Source organism: Hetaerina americana, unplaced genomic scaffold (genome assembly GCF_022747635.1).
Source record: "Hetaerina americana unplaced genomic scaffold, ioHetAmer1.1.p SCAF_4, whole genome shotgun sequence".
NCBI lineage: Eukaryota > Metazoa > Arthropoda > Insecta > Odonata > Calopterygidae > Hetaerina > Hetaerina americana.
The window spans coordinates 67,931,521-67,956,378 of record NW_027286985.1 but is presented as its reverse complement, the minus strand read 5'-3'; the positions used below and the strand labels follow the sequence as shown (position 1 = coordinate 67,956,378).

The 24,858-nt window shown below is 41.0% G+C and overlaps 1 protein-coding gene across 2 annotated transcripts in view; it reads left to right on the top strand.

Annotated features, from left to right (window-relative positions):
• Positions 1 to 24,858, top strand: part of chas (chascon) — a 291,630-nt gene that overhangs the window by 239,215 nt on the left and 27,557 nt on the right. For both annotated transcript variants that reach the window (XM_071590918.1, XM_071590917.1), the window contains one exon: positions 15,225 to 18,064. In XM_071590918.1, the coding sequence (XP_071447019.1) occupies positions 15,225 to 18,064 (2,840 nt within the window). The remainder of the gene's footprint in view (positions 1 to 15,224; positions 18,065 to 24,858) is intronic.

Genomic DNA, 24,858 nt, shown 5'->3' with positions numbered 1-24,858 from the left:
CTCAGTGCGCTCTCCGCGACCGCTTTTGACGGTGATCGAGGGTGACGGTGATCGGACGAGCGAAAACCCAGTCGCGCGCCCCACGACACTCAAAGCCCTCCCAGCCCACCCCCCTCTCTCTCCTTCCACGGTGAGAGGCCCCGGTGCACGAACACCTCTCAAAGGGTGCACGGCGCCTCCACCTGCCCGACGAGCTAGCGCGGTCACAGTACTCACGGTTCGCAAAGCTCGGATAGTAAGAGATTCACGTGATTTCACCCGAAGGGGTTCCAACATCGTTGATGAAGGCTAACAATTCTTTCATTATATTTTTCTACTACCCGTTCAATGAAAACTAGCATCGTCAATCCATCAAATGAATGGGTGGACGTACTTTTCCATAGAATTTATTTGGTTCGGTACAACGCGTTTCACCGTGAATGGGCATCATCAGGTACAAATTTGTTAAGTTTTTACTTAGAGTTTTCTTAAATTTTGCACCTCACAAAGTTGTAGCTGATGATGCCGAATAACTGTGAAAAGCTTTGTAACAAACCAAATAAAGTACGCGGAAAAGTAGTAGTCCTCCCTTTTAATTTGATGGAGACACATAACTTCCGCAAACTGTAAGCCTAAACCTTTAAGGTTTATTAAGGCATCATTAACATTGGCCCGCATATTCTTCAGATGTGTGTGCCTTATTAATGGTTTGAAATCAGCGTAACACCCGAGTGTTTAACCTGTTCTAAAATGCTTAACTCGATCCCAATTTCTTTATAATTTATAGTTTTTTATCTTTTATCTTATTCCAAAACTTCAGTGTTGTAAATTTTCTGATAAATAATTCTAACCCCCATTATTTACACTAATCCGACATTTGGTCCGAATAGTTAAAGAGTGGAACGCTATCTGCCTCTGTTCCCACTCCTAAGTAAATCACTGCGTCGTCTGTAAATAATCTAAGATTGCTGCCAATCTAGGTAGCCTATGCTGGTCAGCCAAGGAGAAACCTAAGAGTAACACTTAGGGAGAAATGGGTGGAAGGATCGAGTTTAAAAATATAGCCAAACTATCATTTCATCGATCGCGGCATGGAACGTGCCAGCTTTAACGGTTTGATGAGTCATCTACTGCTGCTCGGGGCAGAGACGCGTAAGTCCTGAATTCGAATCCGGTTGATGATGCCACCAGGAACACTCACCGAAATGCGTTTTTATTGGCCTGGGAAACAAAAGGCGGCACAGGGAAAGCGCCAGGTGCGCGATTTCCTTCGATGTCGGTTCTAAATTCTGGTGAACATACCAAACGAGCTTCTGAGCTCATGAACGAGTCTTTGTGCATTGTAAATCAATGATTTATGAGAAAAAGCTTCCGCGGTTTTAGTATCTAAACGTATTTCAGATGTCACTGGGATCACTTCCATAATTTAAAGAGGTAGAGTTAAGGTTGGAGTACCTTAACTACGTATATTCAGAAGGACAGGTTAATCACAGACCTATTTTGCAATCATCCTGTACATAGGTAGCGAGTACATTCACTTGCTGGGTAAAAAATTAAATTAAATTATTTTCATTATATTGCAAGTGTAAAAATTGATTCCCAAGGTATTTTTAGTTTATCAGGGACAAAGTTTGGGTATAGTTTTGCGCTATTATTTATCATTGCCCCGCTATCAATGCCAGGCGCATGCTCTAAAATTTGATAGTAAAGCTAACATTTGATTAAAAGTTGAATGAATGATAGATTATCTACATAGATATGTTCACTGTGAAATTTCATTTTCTCAGATCTGGTAATAACTTTTTAATTACCGTGCCCACGAAATAATTGTTATTCACACGCACAACCGCGGACAGGCACCATCAGGAAGGTGGACAGAACACGTCCGGGAGAGCTTTAAACGTGCACGTATTCATTTCTTTTGAAATCATAGGTAAATTTTCTATGATTAATAGCATTGGGAGTAAAAATATTAACGGCTAGAACAGTTAAAAATAAGTGAAAATCAAAAAAGCTATCTTTCTTAAATGTAAATCAGTCGCCGATTTATATATTCTTCATTCTCATTTCGACAGATCCAGATCATCATAACGATCCCTGCCCTCATTCGAAGCTTCGATAGAATCGCTTTTCTTACCCAAGGTCACGTTTTGCGTCCTCTGGTGGACTATTATTGACGGAGGAACACCAAATTCAGTGATCGGAGCACTGTGAGACATGGGAAAACTTCAACTTAATTTCCCAAAATATTTTCAATGATGATTACAATGACATTTAAAATCAGATTGCGAGTATTTTAGTTTTTTGTTAATTACAGGATCATAGGAGAACTGAAACTATGATTTTTCTCAGCATCGGCTAAATTCAGCAGAAATGAGTTCCAAAGTTTCGTTCCCATTGAGATCGTTAAATCAATGGTCCGCATTTTTTTATTATAATTTTTATGAGAATAAGAAACATGATAAATTTTATTTTAATGAAAATGGCATTATTTTATAGAACGAATTTTCTAAAATATGTATCGAAAGAGGTTGCCAGATTAGAATAACTTTGGAAGGTTATGTTTAATGCAGCCAAATCCCTCGGGGGATCCCGCATTCCTATTATACAATCCGTACGGCGGAGAGTTGAGCGAAAACCAACCTTAGCAATGGCCGAAAAATATATTATCGTGATCACAGTAGCGAAGATATTTCATGTTTCACTCTATAACTGTAAATACTATTACGACACTACGTTATCCTTACATGTTTGAGTAATGGAATAAGTACGATTACGTACCTGAATGTTTGTGCATTTCAGAAAGATATAAGTCCGCTTCCGATAAGAATGCGGGTTGGAATAGTGGATGTGTGCGAAATTCTCGACGGTAATGAGTCGACTATCGATTGCTGCGATGTTCATCGTGGAATTCAAAAGTTACGGCAGTCGGGCAAGTAGTTCAAGGAAATCACGCACATTCGACGGCGCTACTCTCCAGGGAAGAGAGCGAGGGATTCATTTAATGTGGGGTGTGGGTACCACCTCGTCTACGGCGAGTCATTCGTACTCATACTCCTGACATTCACATTCACGCTCCGCGTAACAATAGCGCATGCATAAGTTTTCTCAAGAATAAATGGATGAAATATATTCCATTCGCCCTAACGGGTCTTCGACGCCATTTCACACGCTTGTGGCTAATGAATATCCAAGCAGGGCGCTCAGAAATAAGCTTACATTGGCTTTCGGAGTGGATATGTGGGGAGACCTCGGCTAATAATGAATAACTATACATAATCCATTCAAATTTCTTAATTTAATTTTTACTACTTCGAGGGTTTGTCAAACATTATAATGAGCGGAACTGATGTGTTCACATGAGAGCTTCCTGTTCATGAATGTTAATTGATTAAAGGCGAGAAAAAGCATGACTCCAAAAATCGAGTAGGAAGATTCATCTATTTAGATAATCATGAATTTTTCCATTGCTTATTGCGACAATTGCTCATGTGCACATAAAGATGCTGACCAATTAGGTTCAAGAAATATATTTATCTTTTCGAAGATTTGTTTTGGGAGTACTCTCTGACAACATTCCATATTTTTTTGTATAAATGGAGACCCTTCCGTTTACGTAAGGGTAAATATTCAAAATTGAACTTGCATTCTTTTAAAGAGCTCATGGAAACTTTCCCAGCGCGATGGAATGTATCTAAATATTCAATCTTATAACCTGAAGTTTTAAGTTTCCATTATTCATTATTACGTCTCACGACTCTGAAACGTCTTTGTATATGAATTAAAGTGAATGCGAATCACTTCAGCTTTAGTTTTTTTGGTCACGATTCAGGCATATAATGTTTTACAATGTCACATGATAGCAAAGATTTTTTCACAAATTATCGTTTCAATATGCAATGTCTTATTAACAGCAGCCATACAAATAATAAAAATTTCTCGAAATTTTGAAATTTGGCTTTCCAATGAACAAATAGTCATCCAAGGCATAGATCTTGGATGATTATTTGTTCATGGATGATTATTTGTTCATGGATGATATGTGATGCTTATGAAGAGTCAGTTCTTCCCTGAAGTACAACTAGAAGATGGTTTAAATTATTTACTGAGGAAAGCCAATCAATTTCACAGTAAAGAGAGGATCCGGAGATACAGTCGTTGGTCTTATCGAAGTAAATATTAAATCCGCTGCTACGATTGTGGACGAAGATCGTCGAATGACGTAAATATAACATTCAGAAGTATTAATAACGTCATTAGTTGCCACCCACACGTCGGTAACAGGAAAACCACACCTGAGGCGTTTTTGTATGCTTTCTGGGTTCCGCGAAACCCGCTACACAATCACGATTATCTCACTAAAATCAATGTGAATTTTATTTCACTTCCTTCCCGGTCCCCATGCGTATTTTTCCTGTCCCCCACTGTGAAGTGATGCCTTCGTCAAAAGCGCTTATCGTCATCAGAAACAGACGTAGACGAACTAAACAGTTTCAAACCTCATCGCCTGCCACTGATGTCATGCTGCAGTCAACCCGATTTAAATCTTTACCGCAGATACGTTACACATTAAGCTAGCAATAGAACAAAAGTAATTTTTTGCACAATTACTCATGCGAATAAAAATATTTGACAATTTTATTGAAAATCTCTCATAGAATAAAGTTCAAAGCGAGTTATGTTCCCTCACGATCCAACTAAGTTGAGCTTACTTCGTATAAATTTATGCATAATGTGATTATCTATTGATTTTGATCATCAACTAGAGTACAAACAAAAATAACGATAAATAAATCCAAAATAAGAGTTCTAATCGAGGTTTTCTACAACAAGTGTCCAGGTTGAAATAACGTGTCACAGTATCCATGTGCCACTGCGGAAGAGACAATGACGACCACTACTGTATGAAACGTGTTTACCAGCGTGAAATTTGATTTTCCTCTTTGGTTTATTTATGCCATTACCAAATTTTTTAAGAACTTGCTCCCCGGACATTCAGGCAATTTTTAGACATGAGATGTATTAAATAATTGGTGAATAAGTGAAATCGTCCGAACGACTGGGATGTCATTCACTTTCGATTCATTTATGTCTGGGCAATTTTTCAAATCCACCTGGTAGACTCACTCTAATAAAATCACTAACATTCATAAACACAGTTATCCAATCGAAGGTTGGATTTATGAATAAGGGTAGAGCTCACCTCGTACTAATCCCTATGAAATGCGTGAGAAATACATGGTGGCAGTGCCTTCTGTGGTTTCCCAAGAAGTCTGGCGCCCGAAATATCATAAAGCATGGGTGATGCTGAGAATGCCAAAAGGTGCCACCAGGAATTAAAACCGAGTCCTTCGATTAATAGCCGAAACCTCCACCCTCTCTACATAGATCACCACCCATCTCGGTATATCGACTTTGGTATTAACATATTAAGCATAGAGGGACAAGGGACGTATTTAAAAGATATAAAAAGTTCAAAGAAAGGCAGCAAGATATGCACTCGGAAGGCACAAAAGAACAGATAGTGTCACAGAAATGTTAGATGCACTGAAATGGGAGAGTTTGAAAAATAGAATAAAAAGGAGTAGGTTAGGCGCGATGTATAGAATTGTTAAAAAGGACGAAGCCTAGGAAGTTTTATGGAAAGAGATAGAAAGGCCTAACTTTAAGGGAAAAAAGGACCATAGTTTCAAAATAAAAATAAGGACTCAAAAAACAAATAAGAAAAAATAATCTTTTCTAAATAGAACTATTATTGATTGGAACCAGCTGCATGGAGGTTTGTTTGAGCCCTTTCCATCCAATTTTAGAAGTTTTAAGAATAAATGTAAAGCAGCCACTGGGTGATAAACTTCATTGTAGTTATTAAAATATTGTTTGTATGTGACGTGGACGGCATTTTGTATGTGATGTGGAAGTGTCTTTTATAAAAGAATATTTTGTCTCCTATCTGTTTTTCTAGTACGTGTATGTATGTATTTTTCGTTGTAAGTGTGAACATTGACCAAACCTGACCGTTGCCACCAGGAAAATCGCCTAATTGCAACGTGATTCTTAAATAAATAAATAAAATATCGGTTTTGAAAGATTGAAGAAATATAAGATGATCCATCGAGCGTTACTGAGTAAAAGCATTAGATTTGAATTATAAGTAGAGTATAACGCAGTTCAATGTTCATACATAATATATAGTAATACACCGACAATGGTTTCATCATACTATGTCATTATAAAGTTAAAAATTACAGAAGAGCGATTTCATGTATACCAAACTTCAAGAATAGGGGAGTTAGGGTGGGGAGAAGGGGTGTATGCTGTTCTTACGTTTGACAATGCTACTGGTGTAGATACAATTGTAAGTTGGTTCAATTGGGAGGGGAAGGAGATGGGGAAGCGTGTGGAGAGGATGAGGATACTATTTGGTCAAAGCGCTAGTTCGTCCTTCGCCGATGGTAATGGAGATGAGGAGAGTCGCCATGCTTTAATTTTTACCTTGATAATGGCAAACTGTGTTGAAACCATGGTGGGCGAATTACATTAAGTATGAGGATTGATTTGTGCTATCCTTTATTACGATGGAGAAGAAAGAAAATTTTTGAAAAACCAAAATTCACAATCGCAGTATGTAAATGAAGAATAGGGTCAAGAAGGCAGTGATTTCTTGCTCTCAGCTCGAGCGCAATAAGAGATATCTCGATTATCCTTGGTGCGTGCTTCACAATACTGTTTGGCGGAACGTCACTACGCTCTCCAGCAATGCAACGAAGTCACTTTCAAGAGTCTGTCCCCGTTCTCAATGGCTCTGGCAGGAATATGGGGCCGTTAAATGAGCAATTATGGTCTCATAATATGATATGATACATACGTCATTGAATGATAATAAATGCCATAAATAAGGTTCACATGTCAGGTTTTCCATTATTTTTCAATTCAAGCGGCGTTTTACATTTCATTCTTTGGCCTTGTGCATTTACCAAGGAATTTACTATATAGACACTGATCCCATTGTGAAAGTTTAAAATGTTTTTGAGATGTTTTTTACTTTCGTGCTCTAACCCCGCGATGCTGGAGCGCTGGAATTTTGAGGCTGTATGGCTTGACGCATTAGATTTCGACATAGATATGCGCTAGGATAGATTTAGTGAATTGCTAGTCACTCTCAACGTGAGAGAAAAAGGTCTTAACGGTGACTCGATGATGCATCCGAATCAAGGGTTTATGTTTAATAATCGTGGGTGGGTATTTTCCGCCCGGTCAGTGATACTCTCTCTTGTCTAAAGTAAATTCCTGTTTTTATTTCGAGCCTGAGAATCTGCCGACAATACAATACAATTGTTACTTTTCCACATAAAGGTGAAATAGGCAGCGAATACCATTCGTTTTTGAAGGAAAGCGAACGGCTCGAGTGCCTTATGTGCTTACCTTCCAAATATACGAGAGATGTTGAGAGATCCTGAGCTGACTTTTCCCTCCAAGTGGATTTACCTGTCTTTCCAATTACACCTCCACCTGTTTTTTATTTTATATAAAAATGTTTGCTGCTGGCGGAAAAATAATACTGCTTGATACCGATTTTTTCGAGTTTTTACTCAAATTGTAATAACAGATCTAATTATATGTTAAGTAAAGTCTAACTAACTAAATTTTCGTTTATAACCAGAGCTAATATGTGCCTTCATTATCTAATTTACTGATAAAATGTACTCCTAAATATTTGCTAAGTTCAGGTTAACTGATAAAATAAAAAAAGCGTTTTTTGTCGATTCCCCTTTCCTGTTTCCATTGTTATTTTTGCTTAACAAGTGGAAGCACTCTACAAATATTTTTATACAAATAGGAAAAAAATCATATATTGATTTTCACGAGTGATTGCCTTAAAACACGTCATGTTTGAACTAATATACCTATCTGAAACTGCCAGACATGATTCATATCATATTTCTCTGGGGGAAGGTTATTTTATAACACGTGACGTCTGAGTGAATTTTTTCCTTCGGTGGTAGTCATAAAATCACTAAGCTCACTATGCACTATGCTATGATTCTCTACTTGTCATCCCTAAACGCGTACACATAAGGATAAATAATCTAGCTTGCGATTGAAGAGTGCGATATTAAATAAGTATAAAGCAGGAGCTTCTAATCAGTGGAGAAAAATGCCTTATCTTCTCTGATATGTACGGTAAGAATCGTGTCTCCACGATTGTGCTATCACACTTATGAACAATTGTATAACTCACAAGTAGAAGCCTATTCCTAGAATTGTAAGTAATCGCATATCTTCACTTTCTTATTTTTTGTTTTCCCGAAGTACTTGCTTCACTGTGTTAGTTGGACTATGCTAATGAGAGCATCTTGCAATGGCCCAGATAATATTAATTACTGTTGCGCAGCTATGGCAGTTAATGATTTCCTATTTCGTATTTCAATGAATCCTTTATGCTGGCAAATATATCGTAATTAGTCCACGCATAAATCATATTCGACTTTATCATCGGTCATCAATCCGATAATTGGTTTGTAGCAGCTCTAAAAACTATTCTTTTTCCTGTCAGTCATCTTATTATGTAATGCTTCCTGTTTCAGACATCTTCCACTACGTGCTTCCTGTTGCCCATCCTTGGCCTTCCTCTGTAGTTCCTCCCTTATTTATTTCTATTCAAAGCAAAAAGACTCTGGTTTGACCCGTTTTAAAAGTTCCCATTTTGCGTCTAACACTTGATATGCAGTAAAATAATTGCCCTAGCTGTCAATTTCAAAACCACGTTGTTCCATTCTTTCCCACTGTTCCACTGTGGAAAAGAATGGAACGGTCTCCAGGCGTAATTAAACAAAAACATAAAGAAATTCTTATTTACTTTACTGGGGTGGATTCACCTATCTCAAGCAGCTACTTTAAATTTGAAAACTTTTTTATATTCTCTACTAAAAATACCAATGTTACTTTGAACCTTAATTAATTGAAATATTTCGAATATAATTTTTATTTGTTGTGCAAGAAGACAACGCGATAGTATATTCAGTTATTTGTATGTGAGTGCAAGTGTAACAGCTATACACAATAGAAAGGCGAGATGCTTTTGATAAATCAGCTTGAATGTTATGTGCCGAGTATATTAAAGATTGAAAAATGGCAGAATTTGTGATTATATGAGTTGAGATATTATGAGTATTTGAGTGACATGCGAGTCCCGCTTAAAAGAATAATAGAGGCTGACATTCATTGAATTTTTCGTAATTGGGATATATAATGAGTTGAGTTTCAGGCATAGTGTTTACCGACAGAAGTAAAATCATATGAGTAAAACATTTTATGTGGATATTATAATATAGTTATGCATGAAGTTAGACTAAGTAAGAGTGAAAACATGCAGCGTGGATTTTACAAATGCGTAACATTTTTATTAAGTCTATTGTTTAAAAAGTGATAATAAAAAGAATTAATTCTTGGACTTCGTTTTCCTGTTTTTTCTCATTTCCATCCTCTGAATGGTAATTTGTAGTGAATTCCCAAGGACTTTCTTCATCTATTTAAACTAGAGAAACCAAAAAACTCACGCCCAGATAATTCGCCGGGAAAACGCAAGGTTATTACATTTAAATTAGCATTAAAATGGGCATGCATGTATATTGGAAGTTCTTGACTGAAAATGAAAATTTTGAATCCCCTCCTATGGTAATTTTTCGTAGGACATTGGTAATTGTATTAATCGCCCTGATACTCACAGATAAGGACGATTTCCAAATTGGGAAGCAGTAATGAAGGTCAATTTGCCTTCTCGACTGATGTATTTTATCAGAAACTAAATTTTTTATAAAATTAATTTTCCATACCCTTAATGGATATGGATATAATTTATTGTTAGGCGAAACTAAATTAGCTAAAAAATCTAAAATGTCTCAGCCATGACCATTTTTTGATCAGTAGCATGATGGCATGCTCTAAAACCCCATTATCTTTCTCTGAAATGTAATGAGGCGTTGGAAGAAGCAGCCGCCCACCCCTCTCATCTGATCCTGCCAGCTCCGCCTTTTTGTTGAAGATACTGCGCGCTGGATTTTTCCATTATATTCAGTTACTACTGCCAATTATGCGCGCTACAGGGTTGGACTCATCTTGAATCCGCATTAAGCTCCTCTCCGTCAGCTTAATTCGTCGCAAAGTAATCCGCCTCTCCGAGGACCATCCAAAAGAAGCAAACAATAGCGAGCTAGGGGCACGTATTTGCAAGATATTTCGGGAGAAGCGGAGGGGAAGAGTTTTTCAGGGGGAACCCGGGGTAGGGGGTATGGGAGGGTGGTTGAGTTTTGTTAGAGGCTAAGCTTATGGATATAATAAATCCTACCCCCCTTTTCAACCTCCCCACTCCATAGAGATACTTTCTCAACGTCTTGCGTATGGGGGCCGGTAGGAATTCGTGTGGGCGCACGCCCTCCGTGGGCTTTTAATGACCGTGGAACAAGAGAGCGTTCCGAGGGCGTAGTTTGTCAACCTAAAGGAGTCGGGTGGGAGAGACATGAATGGGGAGAGAGAGAAAGAGATAGAAAGAGAAATCAGTGAATGAATTTTCGACTTCTTTTTCACGAATTCCAGTTTCACTCATGTCTTCGCCCTTGTGGTCCGTAGGAGTGAACCAAGAGTAGGTACCTATTGATTAAACATCAAACGAATGATCATCCTACGAGAAACCAGGTCTTAGCTGAGGGATGAGTTCGAAAACAGAAAAATAAAGCTTGATTGCAATGGAAAACAAAGTTACCTCATTTCTCGAGCAAGCGAGGTTTAAATTTTTTTGTACCATTGATGCTTAAAAAATCATATTACGAGTGGTTTAAATAAAAGAATGAACCTAAATTTATTTCGGGGGGTTGCAATGATTCATGTTTTAACTGAAGGCTAATATTGCAAATGAACATATATTTTTCAGATAATGTGGCAAATCTCTATTATAAAATTATTGGGTGGCTTTTCCTGTTAAATTAATGCAATGGTTAAACGGTCTATTTTACTATAGCTTATTATAAATTGCAATTTTAATGCTAAGTTAATGCCATTGTTAAATACCAAGCACCCTGGCACTGACATCAATGTAATATTAGCTAATTCGGTGCCAAGCAATGACATCCATCTAACCATGGATTAATTTGAAACTCTGAAAATTGCAAAATTTTTAACGAAACGTTCTCTGTTACATTATTGGCCTCTATTGCACTACCTACACGTGTCAGGTATCCCTATGGAAAACGGATTTGATGTCATAACTGCGTAGCATAATTTTAGGGGGGTGAGGCATTGGTAAACTGGTGTTACTGCATTCATGGCTCCTCGCTGAAAAGTTAAACAGGTCGGTGTAGCTGCCGTATATTTTGACCGATAATGTATGAGGGAGTCACCACTTCCCACTTTCTCGCCTCCTCTTGGTGCCATCTTAAATTTTACGGGTTATTGACTCGTAAAACTTCCACTTGTTACTATCAACGATGTTGGATAATACGGGAGAAATGAAACACCTGGGGGAAGCCATGCTCGAAAGAACTCTTGTCTCGAGTTCCCTAGGCGCTCAGGGTCCTGGCTGAAAACATTTGTGCCGTTAAAGTTACGGTGATAAAGTCTGGAGACGCATATTTCACGTATTCAGACGACTCTACGACAAGGGTTGCAAACTTTCAGGAAAGTTTTCATTCGCGATGTCAGGTCGGTTGCAGTATCAAATTGCGCAAGCATTGAAGTTTCCTCATTGACTCGATCGGGTGAGAATCAACCACTGATTAATGTCAAATAAGTTGTTTCAAGGAAATATCAAGGTTCATACTGAAGCAACTCAGACGGAAATTAGTACATGGGCCCAATTGGAGAAATACTCTGTATTTTTAGTTAATTTGCTCTCATTTTCCTCTGCCCTTTTTCCATCTAGTCAAGTGACGGATTGGTCAAGCTTTTTTGTGGTTGAAGGATGCCAAGTTCAAAATTACACTGCATTGTATTCAAATTGAATTGAAGTGTATTAGTTGCCTGCTCAACAGGAACAACCCAAACGGCTTTGCGCAGGTACCAATAATTACCGTAGAAGATTTACAGAAAATTGTTTGAAACCTTTTCGTAATGCCTAGTTAAACGTATGTCTCAAAAATTCTCAAAGATTAGACTTTCAGTCCCCTTCTCAATCAATTTTTCTAATGTAATTTTTCTTAACCACAATTTCTAATAATGTATTTTTCTAAAAGGTATGTACTTTTTTCTAATACTTTTCTTCCTAATGCATTCTCTCTAATTTTATTTTTCTAATACATTAATTCCAATGCCTAAAAATATGAAAAACATTGTTGCTATGGAAAGTAAATTTATTGCTTAAGTGTAAAATACACATTAAAATAATAAGTACTTTTTTCGAATGAATAAATTAATGCAATTTTTCTTAAACACAATTTCTAACAATGTATTTATCTAAAGTGTAGCAAATAATAATACTCGCAAGTGTATAATACACATGGATCCGAAACACGAAGTTGCTGGAAATCTATTATATCTATATGGTTTTGTTTACTACAAGGTAAACGTTTTAAAAGGTCGCTGGTACTGGAAACGTTCTAAAGTTGGAGAATGTAACGCGAGAGTTGGGTTGAATGGGTTTCTATTGTTTCTGAATATGATCTTTATAAGGATGGAAATCGAACTGCAGAAAACCCTGCTTGCTAATACCATTACTTTGGATTAATTGTATACTATAAATAATTTTTTTATAAAATTGGCCTTTTAATAATTTTAAAAATATATAATTTATAAATTTCAGCTTAGAAATAATTTTATTAGGAATAGCATTTTTACAAACATTACATTATTAGAAAAACCGCGTTAGAAATTTGGATGGGGAACCTTCAGTATACCTCTCTACCTGCATTCTTGTTTCATTACTTACTCAATGCGCCTATAAGTGTAAATATTTACGCCTTAGGTAAAAATTAACCCCTGATTTCACGTTTGTCAGCTGAGAAATGAGGTAAGGAGGAATGCCAGAAATTTCTCTGGCTTGATGACCCTATTGACAGGCGGTACGAATCGAACGAATAGCTGTTTTCAAACTAAAGCGTAGTTCAGACCACCTACTAAAAATTGCTTAACTTATATTTTCAACCCAATCACTCATCTATTCCCTATATGTAAGGAAGAAATATTATCTTGCAGCTATCATAATTTAGAAGTAAACTATTGAAAATAACACTTGCCATTGATCAGCAACAACAGAAGAATATCGGTGTTTCTTTATATTTTGTATTTTATTTACATTCATCGCTCTCGCAATAAGCTATATATCTATTTCAGCTATTGGCTAATAGCCAATTCTTCCTTATAGTATGATGAAATATCCGTAATTCCCTAAGATACCTACTGGGTCTAGCTTTCTGCGCTTCCATCGGAATAGGGATCCCAAAAATGCACTCTTATTTTATGATTTCCCATGGTTAGAGAAATAAGATAATCCTCGAGATTTTACCGTTTTAATGATCAGAGAATGTACAATTTACTAGTTTTTCTACCCAGTATCTCTGGCAGCGGTAAAGAAATAATCTCGTGTAGTAGGTAGCCAACTATTTAATCGGTACTAATTATTTTGAATTATTGCGACAATTGCGAAATCATTCGTGTAAGTTTTTTCTCCCGGATTATTATGGAGTTCCTTTCGTGATATATTTATGATGGATGGATAGCCGTTAGGTAAAATGACGTTCGAGAAATTATTTCTCGAAATGACTAATGGACGATGCAAAAAAGTGAAATGTTTTTTTTTTGTTAGGCTCCGAAGAGACCTTTTCGACAAAAACCAAGCAGAGTGTGGTATTCCTACTCAAAATAAAACCCGTCATTCCAGGAAATTAGAAAAGGTTATTTTTTTCTTTTCCCACTCATAATTCTTCCACTTTTAAGAGACTGAGATCTCAAAAAACATATTTTCCTTTTTTTTCTGCGAGAGCTGCAATAATGACTTCATGCCTCCATCTAAGCTTTACAGCAGCAATCTCGTTTATTCCATGCTCTTCGAGATTATATACTTGGCATTGATTCATGTTATATTTTGTGGCCGGTAAGAAATTTTCGAACTCACCCTAACTAAAATGAGAATATTACCTTTTTTGTGCCTCTTAAATTTATAAATAAGGATAAATATCTCCAGCATTCTATCTTTTAACACAATACACAACATTCCCATTCATGTATGTGCCAAAAATCACCTTAAGTATTATGTCACATAAAAGCTACGTTGTATTCAACGTAGAAGAATTATATCTTAATATGTATGAGACCAGTAATTTGTCTTCATTCCATTTGAATTGAATTCATCCGTCTAATTTTCAGAGGAATTTTCTCGTTATATTGCTTGTATCAGATTTTATATAGTTTCTTTCCAGGTTCCTTAATATTCATTTTCTAAACGAGAAAGTCTAGTTTACTTATCATATTGTCATTCGGCAAATTGGAGATGTGAATAGCCCATTCCAGTGCGCGCTTTAAGATAAAGTTATCTTTGAGTGCCCAAGTTTTATCATTATAGATTTTCTATCAAAGATTAATATCTGCAACCCTATATCCTTTCATTTACTACTACAATTAATTTTTCCTGTAGTTCATTTTTTAACGCCCTTAGTTTGTCATTCTTTATCTCATAATATTTTTTTATACCCATATTTTTTACCTTTCATTACGTTCCTCACAATAATTTTGAGTGTGTAATGGGGTTTAATGTGTCTCTATGAAACATTTTGCCATGATTGCAAGTTGGAGTCTTACGAGAATAACATTTTATCGTTATCAAATTAACAGATACATATAGGGAGATCTACATACCAAAACATGCAATGATTCTGGAAAAAAGGCATTGTAAATAAGCATTAGTTACGGACTTCTATGAGACACAAAAGATTTATTTAAGCTGTTAGCTTATTTTAGTTTTACGAGTTTTCTCGTTCATCCATTTACTTGGACTCTAGATTTCTCGGTGAAGTATTCCTGAATGAAAGTTCTTGTCAGCTCGTTGAATAATTTGCTGGAGTGTAGTCATCCGTCAACATTATTTTTGCCTTTTATCAATCCTTTCGACCTCATAGAAAAATTCAGACAGGAACTCATTGTAAAAATAAATAATATTTTTTTGACTATTACTTATAGAAAATTTTTCTTTGTTAGACTTTACATTTCCTTGTTTTGCGTTGATTATTTTTCAAACTTTACGTTTCCCTCATTTTACTCAGGGTTTCCTCGTAGCAGTCCGCGAGAAAAAGGACGTCAGGACCACAGCGGCCGTAGACTCCACAGCTTTAGCACCCGAAGGCCCCCGAATCGTGCGCCAGACAGCTAAGGGACACAAGGTCGTCGACACAGAGGACACCGAAGAGGCCAGCTTGGCCACCCCCGATGGTCGACTCCTCACGGAGACAAAGACGCAGCACCAGCACGTGGAGGAGGACATTGTGGAGGATGATGATGACGACGGAAAGGATTTGCCCGATGAGGAAATAGAGGGAGAGGGGAAGTCGCACAACTACGTCCGGACCAAGGAGGAGGAAATTGTTTCGTACCTTTCGAACGGAGTGAAAATAGCCGAGGAAATGAAGTACAGAGCAGAGGGATTCGAGGGCGAGAAGGAGACCGGGGATGAGACGGACGCTCCCCCGAGGTTGAGGGCTCTGAAGCCCCGATTGAGTAGTAAGGGTGTCCATCCGCCCTCTCCTGCTGGGGGAGAGCGGAAAGACGCCTTGACCAAGAGACCTTTGGACTTAGATGCCGAAGAAGAGACTAGGAAAGTGGAGACGTCGAAATGGCTCGAGCACCATTTTGGCAGCGATTCCAGGTCTTCCAGGGAGGGCTCAGCCGGAGGGTTTGAAGACCCAGAGTCACCCTTTTACGGGGGTGTCACCCCAGGAGGAGGCAGCTACATAGGGATAACCATGAAATCCAAAACCAACAACTTAGTTGGTAAGGACGCGGTGACTCCAACTGACATAAGGGAGCCATTAAGGACATCCCCACTCCCCTCTTCCATGAAAACAAACGGCATCGCCAACGGATACAATAGTTCCAAAGCCCCAGAACCAATCTCGCCCCCTCCTATGCCGACCACGAATGGTTATCATCACCATCATACCGAGACGGAGATCACAAGGACGACGAGAACGAGTAGCGGAAGCGGAGGGCAGGGAATTTTGGGGAGGAAGGACGTTATTCAAGTCCTACCAACGGGGCCGGGTCGGACTTTCAGACCTCCTAGAGGAGTGGCGGCCCCACCGCCCTCCACCACCGAGCTCACTCACGTCGAGCCCCAAAAGAGGAAAAAGCGCCCGCCGCCACAGCCTTTGTGGACTGCGGAAGCGAACGGAGAGGAAGATGAGAGAGTGGAGGGGAGGAACTCCAGGCCGTGGTCTCCAGAGGAAAATGGTAGGAGAGGCAGCGGGGACGACCTAATCGGGAGGAATATGAGCCCCAACTTTCTGTCCGGCCCGAAACCTTACCGACCGAGCACCATATCCTCGCCTTCGGACCACTCGTGGAACAATAGGACGGAGGAGGCGACGGTATCTTGGGCAAATGGCGTGACGGAGCACCAACATGTGGTGGTAACCAACGGGGATGGCCACCATCACCACCACGGCAGCACCGGCCACCTGGCGTCGCCCAGCTCGCCCGCTCCACCTCCTCAAGAAGGATTGAGGGTCGCCAGGACGAGGAGGAGGGCACCACCCATACCAGGGACGCCGGAGACGAACGGTGCCGTCCATGAAGCTCACATTCCAGCTCCCCCAGTCATGTCTCCCCAGGAAAAGAAACAAACCCACCAGAAGACGAGGTTCGCCGACGAAGAGGAGGACGAAGACGACGAAGAGGAGATTATAGATGTGGGGAGGGACGAGCGAGTGAACGGGAAGAAAGCGAACAAGAAGGTAAAGAAGAAGAAGAGCGGGTCCTTTGGAGACTCCATCAGAAGACTGGTGGGCCGCCTTCGGTCGAGGTCTTCGGAGAAGAAAAAGGGCAAGGAAGAGCAAGGCGGCCGTCAGAACGGGCACCATCCGCCGCAGCAGCAGAAGACGCTCTCCAACGGCCACGGGAACGCGAGGAGGGGAAGCTGGCGATCATCCTCCAGGTCCCCGTCCCCGGACGAGTACGGTGAGCCAACTTACCGCCGCTATCAGACCGCGATCGACGGCAACATACGCCCCTCGCTCAAGAGGCAGCAAGAGGATAGGCACCGGGATCAGCATCATGAGAGGGGAGACTTGAACGGCCGACAGCGCGGCGGCGGCCGACCCGTGGGCGTCCGCCGAGAGTCCTCTCCAAATGAGGCCACCTCGGAGGAGGAGGAGCCGTACGAGGGGGAAGGAACGGTGGACGGGAGGGATGGTATCGGCGTCGTGGTGGGGGGACCCGTCGCCCCGCCCAGATCCCGTCCCGCCACCACCACTTCGTCCTCCTCCTACCAGGGTCACCTCCCGGTGACGCAACAGCACCGAGGCCTGCAAGCGGAGAGCAGCGGCGGCAGCAGTTACCGCCACCACCAGCACGCGCGCGGACATCACCACGTCGTCGGCGGTCGTGGGACCAGGCAGCACTTGCAGGTGTCCTCCCCTTCGCGTAGAACAAACTCGCCGGCGACCCGACAGAGCAACGAGACGTCGTCCCGAGGGGAGACAGATCGCTCGTGGAAGGGCTCCTCGTCTAGGGGTCGGCGGGACTACGGGGCGGAGGTTGGGTCTTCTGGAGGTGGCAGCTCGTCGAGGCGGAGAAACAGCGCGTACTCCCCGGAAAGGGGCAGCGCGCCCTTCTCTTCCACCAATTCGGAGGGCGAAGGCGGACGGAGGCGGGAAGCTGACAGGGTTCCGCCGCTCCTGACATCCACGCCGATGGATTACGACAAGAAGCACTCGTCGTACACGGCGAGGAGGGAGGAGGCTGGAAACCACGTGCAGAGGTTTTATCTGGGTGAAGACCCCTTCGGCGGGAGTATCTACGGCCGCGAGAGAGAGTACGAGGGTGTGAAGAGGTCTTCGAGACAGCGAGGCCATGGTGACGAGCAAAAGAAAAGTAGCGTGCGATACGGGTGAGTAATCTACCTTGCTGAGTCCAATATCACTTTGAGTAATTTGAAAGCAATAAACTTTAAAACGCTGAATAATGCTTAATATTAGGTGAGTTGTATCACATATTAACTTATCTTCGAGGCGATTTCCGTGGTTTTCGCCTTGATGATGATTACATAATAGTAAAGTCTCCATTTAAGATATATGCGTACAGGAATGTGTAAATTTAACGTTAATGCGAGAAAGACGGTGACATGTTAATTTGATTCATTCACGTTCAACTCAATACTTTTTTAAAAGAGCGGGGGTTGGCTTAGGTGATGTGAACCATTGCATTTTTTACAGCAACTCATCTGTGACTAAATTATCCTTCAAGTCCAAACGTTTACAGACTTGAAACATAAAAATGACTTTTTCCGAAGAAATAGGATACGTTTACTGAAAAAAACCCTTGGAATTCGTGGCTCTCGCAACCCCTAATACCGTCGATTTATTTTTTTTTGGAAACACATAAATAAGAGTTTTTGTTTACATCGCACTTTGAAAATATCCTTCCGAATGCTTATTGACTATTGTTCGGCAACTCTTTTGCGATCCGTTTCTTGGAAACTGCAAACTATTTTTTCAATCTAACGCTCAGATAAGATGTCATTGGAAACACTGCTTTAAATTGATTTATTTTGCTGCAAAAACTGAGGGTGTTAATTATTTCAGAAGTTTTTGAATTGAAAAAAGTCCATGCTATTCTAAAATTTTCGCTAGTAGGTATGTATTTTTAATGCATGCAGTCATATGTGTCCCATTATAGTACTACGTTTTTGAAAAGCCAGGAAATTTGAAATAAGTTATGAGTAAAAATATTAGAAATGTATTGTTGCAAATATTTCTACTTTTCGGAAAAAATCATTATTTTAGTTATGTTATATATATATATATATATATATATATATATATATATATATATATATAAAATACTAATTCATATGGATATAAATATAAGGAAGAGGGATAGGAAAACACATAAAGGACGATCACAGGGGAGGTGGGGAAGGCGGAATCGAGCAAATCGCCAGTGTAAAAATATTTCCTTGAACAGGACTTGAACGACGGATCTTTCGACTCAAGTCTCGGTCAAGGAAATATTTTCGCACTTGCGATCTGCTTGATTCCGCCTTTCCCACCTCTCCTGTGTTCGTCCTTCATGTGTGTTCCTATCCCTTTTCGTTATATCTACTTCCATGTGAATGAGTATTTACTCGCCATATGGCGGGTTTTCGTGTTTTAATATTTATAGATATATATATCATTTGTTTATTTATATACATATATGCATTATCATTATTCCTCTATTGCTTCACAAAGCAAATACGTGCGTTTCTTTACTCATATTTTGATTGCATCGTGACGGCATTCTGACTAAACTTGAAGGCATGTCTGACATGCGATCCATCGCCGCGTTTTTTAGTAGATTCTATTAACATTTATGCCTTTTTATTGTACATGCCCTTGGGATATATGGAAATCATGGAAGGAAAATTGAAACTATTTGTGCTTGCTTCAATATCGCCGAGTATTAGAAAGTGAGAGTTCAGCAGTTATTTGACACATCTTAAAGAACCCATAAAAGGTCTCTGTCCCTATCCAAAACATATGTCAGTGTTAATAGGTGTTTTCCTTGTATAAAAATAAAATAATATAGCTTCCCTTCACGGAGAACGCGTTAGCCTTGTAAAAATATAAGAACGCGGCGTATAACCTTAGCTTTAACATAAGCGTGACGAACCAGTGATCTCTCCCGCGAATGACACCTGGTTGCGAATGAAACGCGAGATGAAAATACATTCTGCCCACCTGAATCATTATCACCTCCTAAAACTCAGTCATAATACATAAACACTCTCAGTATTTCCATGTGAGCCTTCCTCACATCGAAAGCGTTATTAATACTTGCCTAATTTCTTGTGCAATGGCGAAGATCGAGGAAGCTTCTTGGTTGGAACATGACGCCCACCTGTGTTTCAGGACTGGAATATCCCTTCCCATGTTCCTCCAATTAATGTTCCCGGATTCCTCTGGCGTCACGACTCCGATGGAACATCGATTCGGAATTTCACGCACTCCGCTCTCTTGCTTTTGCGTCAGCGATAGTCGGCCAGATATTGTCGATCGCGGCGGGATCGAGAACGAGAAAGTTCTTCCCGCGAGTAAGCGACCAGGCCTCTCTCAAAAAGATAAATAATGTACGACCGGTCTCTCTCTCTCTCTCTCTCTCTCATTCCATCTCTCTCCCTCGCCTGGGCGAATGACCTGTATGCGGAGGCGAGCGGAGTGAGGCGGGGAAAAATGCATGCGTACACAAATGCTCGGCCATGTTTTTCGGAGAGGCGGCCCATTTATCCTCCCTATCTTCCCACCCCCCATCCCTCCCCCCCCTCCGCGACCATCTGCTTCGTTAATCCGAATTAATCGGCAGGAGGATTGAGCCGCCTTCGACCGCGATCCACCACGTCCTTCCCTTGTGGCGAAACACGGCGGGTTGCGGCCGACACGGGGCGAAACGGTTGGTTTGGGGGGGGGGGAAGACCCGCGGGGAATGGGGCGACCGATCGGCGTACCCAGCGGCCTTCCACATAAGGCACGTCCCGAGCGGGATATCCCCATCCCCCTTTCGACCTCGCTTCCTTCGTCGTTCGGGACCCGTGTCCCATCCCAGTCCGGCGCAGATTCAGATACGTTCCTATTTTAATAGAGTTTGCGAATCGAAGAATATTTTACCCATAAGTCTTGACGCTCAGCTCAAATATCTGTCGAAATGAGACGTTGTTATTCCATGTATTTTGCCCCGTAGTTCTTCGAAGTTTGTTCGCACTACTTCATGATTAACATCGTGGTTAACAGCGATAGATTGCAACAGCTGAGCCAACCCATTTCCTTGACCTTCCATAGATGAGGGCGATCGCCCTGATCCAAATGCATCCTCTTCCTTATATCTCTCTTTTCCCGACCGCCCCCGGAAGGATCGTGGTTTTTCCTTCGAAACGACAACCGTCTCGGAATGCCCGGCTGAGTATCAGTGCTCCCCCCGTTTCTACAGACCGCGGTAATATCACCCATTCCGAAGAGCCAAGGGAAATAGCTCGGGGGCAGAGCAGGGGGAGCGAGGCAAGGAGGTGGGTTTCCATCAGGGGATGGAAGACTGGAGGGTGTAGGAGTTGGAGGAAGGGAGTAAAAAAAACAATATCGCATTCCTTTTATCTTTGTCGTAACTGCGGTTAGCGCCCACCAGGGGGGAGCTCCACTTCGGCTTCCTTTTATGTTCTTCTCGTCTTCTTTTTCCCATTCCCTCCCTACCCCCCCATCTCCCCCCGCCCTGCCCAACCCCTCCGTTCCCGCTCTTCCCCTCCCGCCCCCGGTGATTCTCAAATCGTACACCTGAACATCCGAGACTCTCCAGGTGAGCAGTTTCGCCACCGTCACCGCGAGACGTCACGAACAGAGAGGCGGTTTTTTAACACATCTCTCTCTCTCACACACACTATTTCTCGTAGTTTCTGCGCGGTGAATTCGCAACAAGTGAGCGAAAAGGGAGAAACGGGAAGGGAAATAACGATGGAGGTATTCGCGGGTGGAGCGAGGGGAAAGGGGATATAAAAGAGCAACGGGTGGGTGAGGGGGGTGAAGGAATTGAAAGTTAAACCTTTGGATGTGGCGGGTAATCAAAATTGATTGCAATGCTTATAAGGGTTGCTTTTTTTCCAAACTGGATTCTCTCTCTCTCGACAAACATTGGTGCTGAATTCCTCGGAATGTAAATTTCAGAGCATATTGCGTGTTTATTTACTCAATCCTTGTCGAGAAAATTCGCGCTGGTTTCATGATTTCACTTGACGGAACTCCCAAGTGATTCAACCAACCATTGCAATTCAGCCAATAGGCCGTAGATCATGCCCTTTATTATTTTGATAAAAGGCGACCGGTTGGCAAACAGGCCCTGTCATCTGATATGTTTCAGCATAATTACTCTTGCCGGATTTTTCCTTAAATTAATTTTAAAATACTCTACATTTCTTTGACCAAGCTACACTAAAAAGATATTTTTTTCTATTTGTACTATTAATACGTCGATTAAGTAATAAAAAGCGAAGTTTTTTGTCAATTGAGTGATTCCCAGATGATTATAAATGATCTTTTAATAGCCGCATCTATTGCTTTGAATGATTCGTTTATTTAAGATAACTAGAAGATGAAATTAACAGAGGGAATCAAGTATTGAAGATTACATGGCTAGGAAAAATAAGGCTTGTGATCATTCTTCACCTGTTTTCCATCTAAGGTTAAAAAACCCGTCTGATATTTTACTGATTAAAAACGCTTGTCTTTAAATTATGAAATGTAAAGGATTATGGAATAATTAATTTCATCTGAAACCATCAGCTCATCCTTTTTCAAACGTAAGAGAGAAAGAAGTTTGTATATAAGCATTAATAAATGTAATAATGCATATTGTTACTTCGATCAATTTTATTCTCATGTATTTAATTAATGACAGTTGTTTAGCTTCAAGTAAATGTGATACGTAATCTTAAACAGAATGGATAAAACACGAGCTTCCGTGATTGAAGCTATTAGTTTTATTTCTGGCCGTTTTTAAATATGTATTACGTTAGATTCATAAGTTTGATTTGTCAATTATTTATCCGTTATTTTTCAAAGACACCTATGGTGATCAATAGAAATTAAAAAGACCCAGGGTCCGCAGTAGGAAATTCAAGTGAATAACGAAAAGAAGTTATTGAGCATTTACGCAAGTTAAGTAAGAAATAGCGATGAAAACCAGACGCTCGCAGTCGAAATGGTGTGAATAAGGTGTAATAAATCTTGATTTCCGGTGAAAATTTAAGACTCTTGCAGGGAGTTGAGAAATAATATGAACAGCTGGAAATTCTATCAAGATACCGATTGGTGTCCGCTCGGACGAGTCCGGAGGGCGCAGAATGGACACGGGCTGGCAGGCAGGCGTAAGATGCACTTGAAAAAGGCATAAACATGGCAAGCAAGAATCCGTAACGTTTTCCAGAAGGTTGCTCCTTGTATGTGGCCCTAGATTTTCTGCGGTACCCGCATGTATTCCTCGAGGGTATTTTCTGAATAGTACATTTGTTTTAATGGAAATAATGAGAGAGAATCGTGGATGGTAAAACAGCCAAATTAGAATGCAACATGGTCAATATAGTGTCCCTGTTCACCATGCTAAAGAAACCCATTAATCATTCCGAAGGTTGTCGTTTCGATAGGCGAGGGATAAGCCTTCTGACGTTTGGAATTTGTGATTGAGGTTAAATGCGATTTAGGCATAACTTGAGTGAATGTTTTTTGAATTGATTATATTGGTGCAGGGAATGGTGAATTGGTTTCTATTATCCGGCCTAAACTACTTCTTCGGATTTTGCAGGATTTTTGCATTGTTCTTTTGAGATACACTTCAGACACTCGTGAAGGGTACCTGCACAGATATAAACAGTCGACGCCCAAGCACTTTTCCTTTCGCGTAGGCCAATGCTGGAAGTCTCCACCCTTCTTCCTCTCCACCTTTTTCGTTCCTACCTTGCCCCGATTACCTACCTATCACAAACTAACCTTCGCTGTACGAATGACCGCAAAAGTCGAACGCCTCTCACAAAAACTGCCTCCTCATGGGCACCAACGCCCCCCTCCGAGTCTCGTCCGTCTACCGCGGAACATGAGTTTCGAGCGAAGAAGTCGGTTTTGCCATCACGTCTCGCGGAGCGGATCAGTGGTTTAGGGCATGAATGCGAAGACAATGGAGTTGATCGATTCAAGTCGATCGAAAATATCCAAGATCGCCGAAGCTCTGATGAATCAAAGCGCGCGGTATTCTGATCGATTGGCACGGAGAGCGGAGGGAAAACCCGAGGAGGCCGGACGAGCGGAGCGTTGGAGGAAGCCATATGAGCCAACTCCGGTATCAATCGCTGCCCACTCGCCTCAGCCTCTCTCCTAGTCACCGCGAAACTATTCACCGCGTGGGATGGTCGCGGAGCGACGAAAAGATGCCCTCGTTTCCATCCCCGTCTAATTCTTTATTAAGCAGTTCCGCGGAAAAGTCCTCCGACGTCCTTCGTCTGACCGCGTATGTTTATGTCTCTCCCTCCGCACCTCCTCCTTCCCCACCCAACACCGTCACTCTCACAGCTGTTCACCTACATCGAGGAAAATAAAACGCACGGATACTTTCCCCTTCCATTCGGTCGCTTTTTCATCTTCTACCCCGGTTCCCATCGTTTTCGGCGACCTTCGGCGTGTCTTCTCCACGGAATTGGTAACTTTTCGCGAGACGGGAATCGAACCTTATGGGAATCGTGCTCTGAACTCGATTGACATGCGTCTCCGAAACTTATAGCGTCGCATACGCGCGGACTTTCGTCTCAGGCATTCCACCCAGTCGTATTACGTACGCGTCAGTGGGAGCTTACGACAGACACTAATGCCCATGAAAGGTAGCCTTCAGAAAACAAGCTTTGTGATGAGGAAACAATCTGGAGCGTGCGTACTTTCTTGCATCGATTAAAGAATAAGCTTACGGAAAACCAATGCAATGCATTCGACATTCGCCGTCCTGTTTGGATGTATCAACCTCAATATTTTGTTTTCATTTCTACCTTGTCAATGAGATAATACGTGGCGGTTACTCTCATTGTGTCCACCATGCGTGAAAATTATGTGGAAGTGACGGGCCTTATTGTTTCACATCCCCATCTATTTTTCCTAATGTCGATTTATCATAGCTTCATAA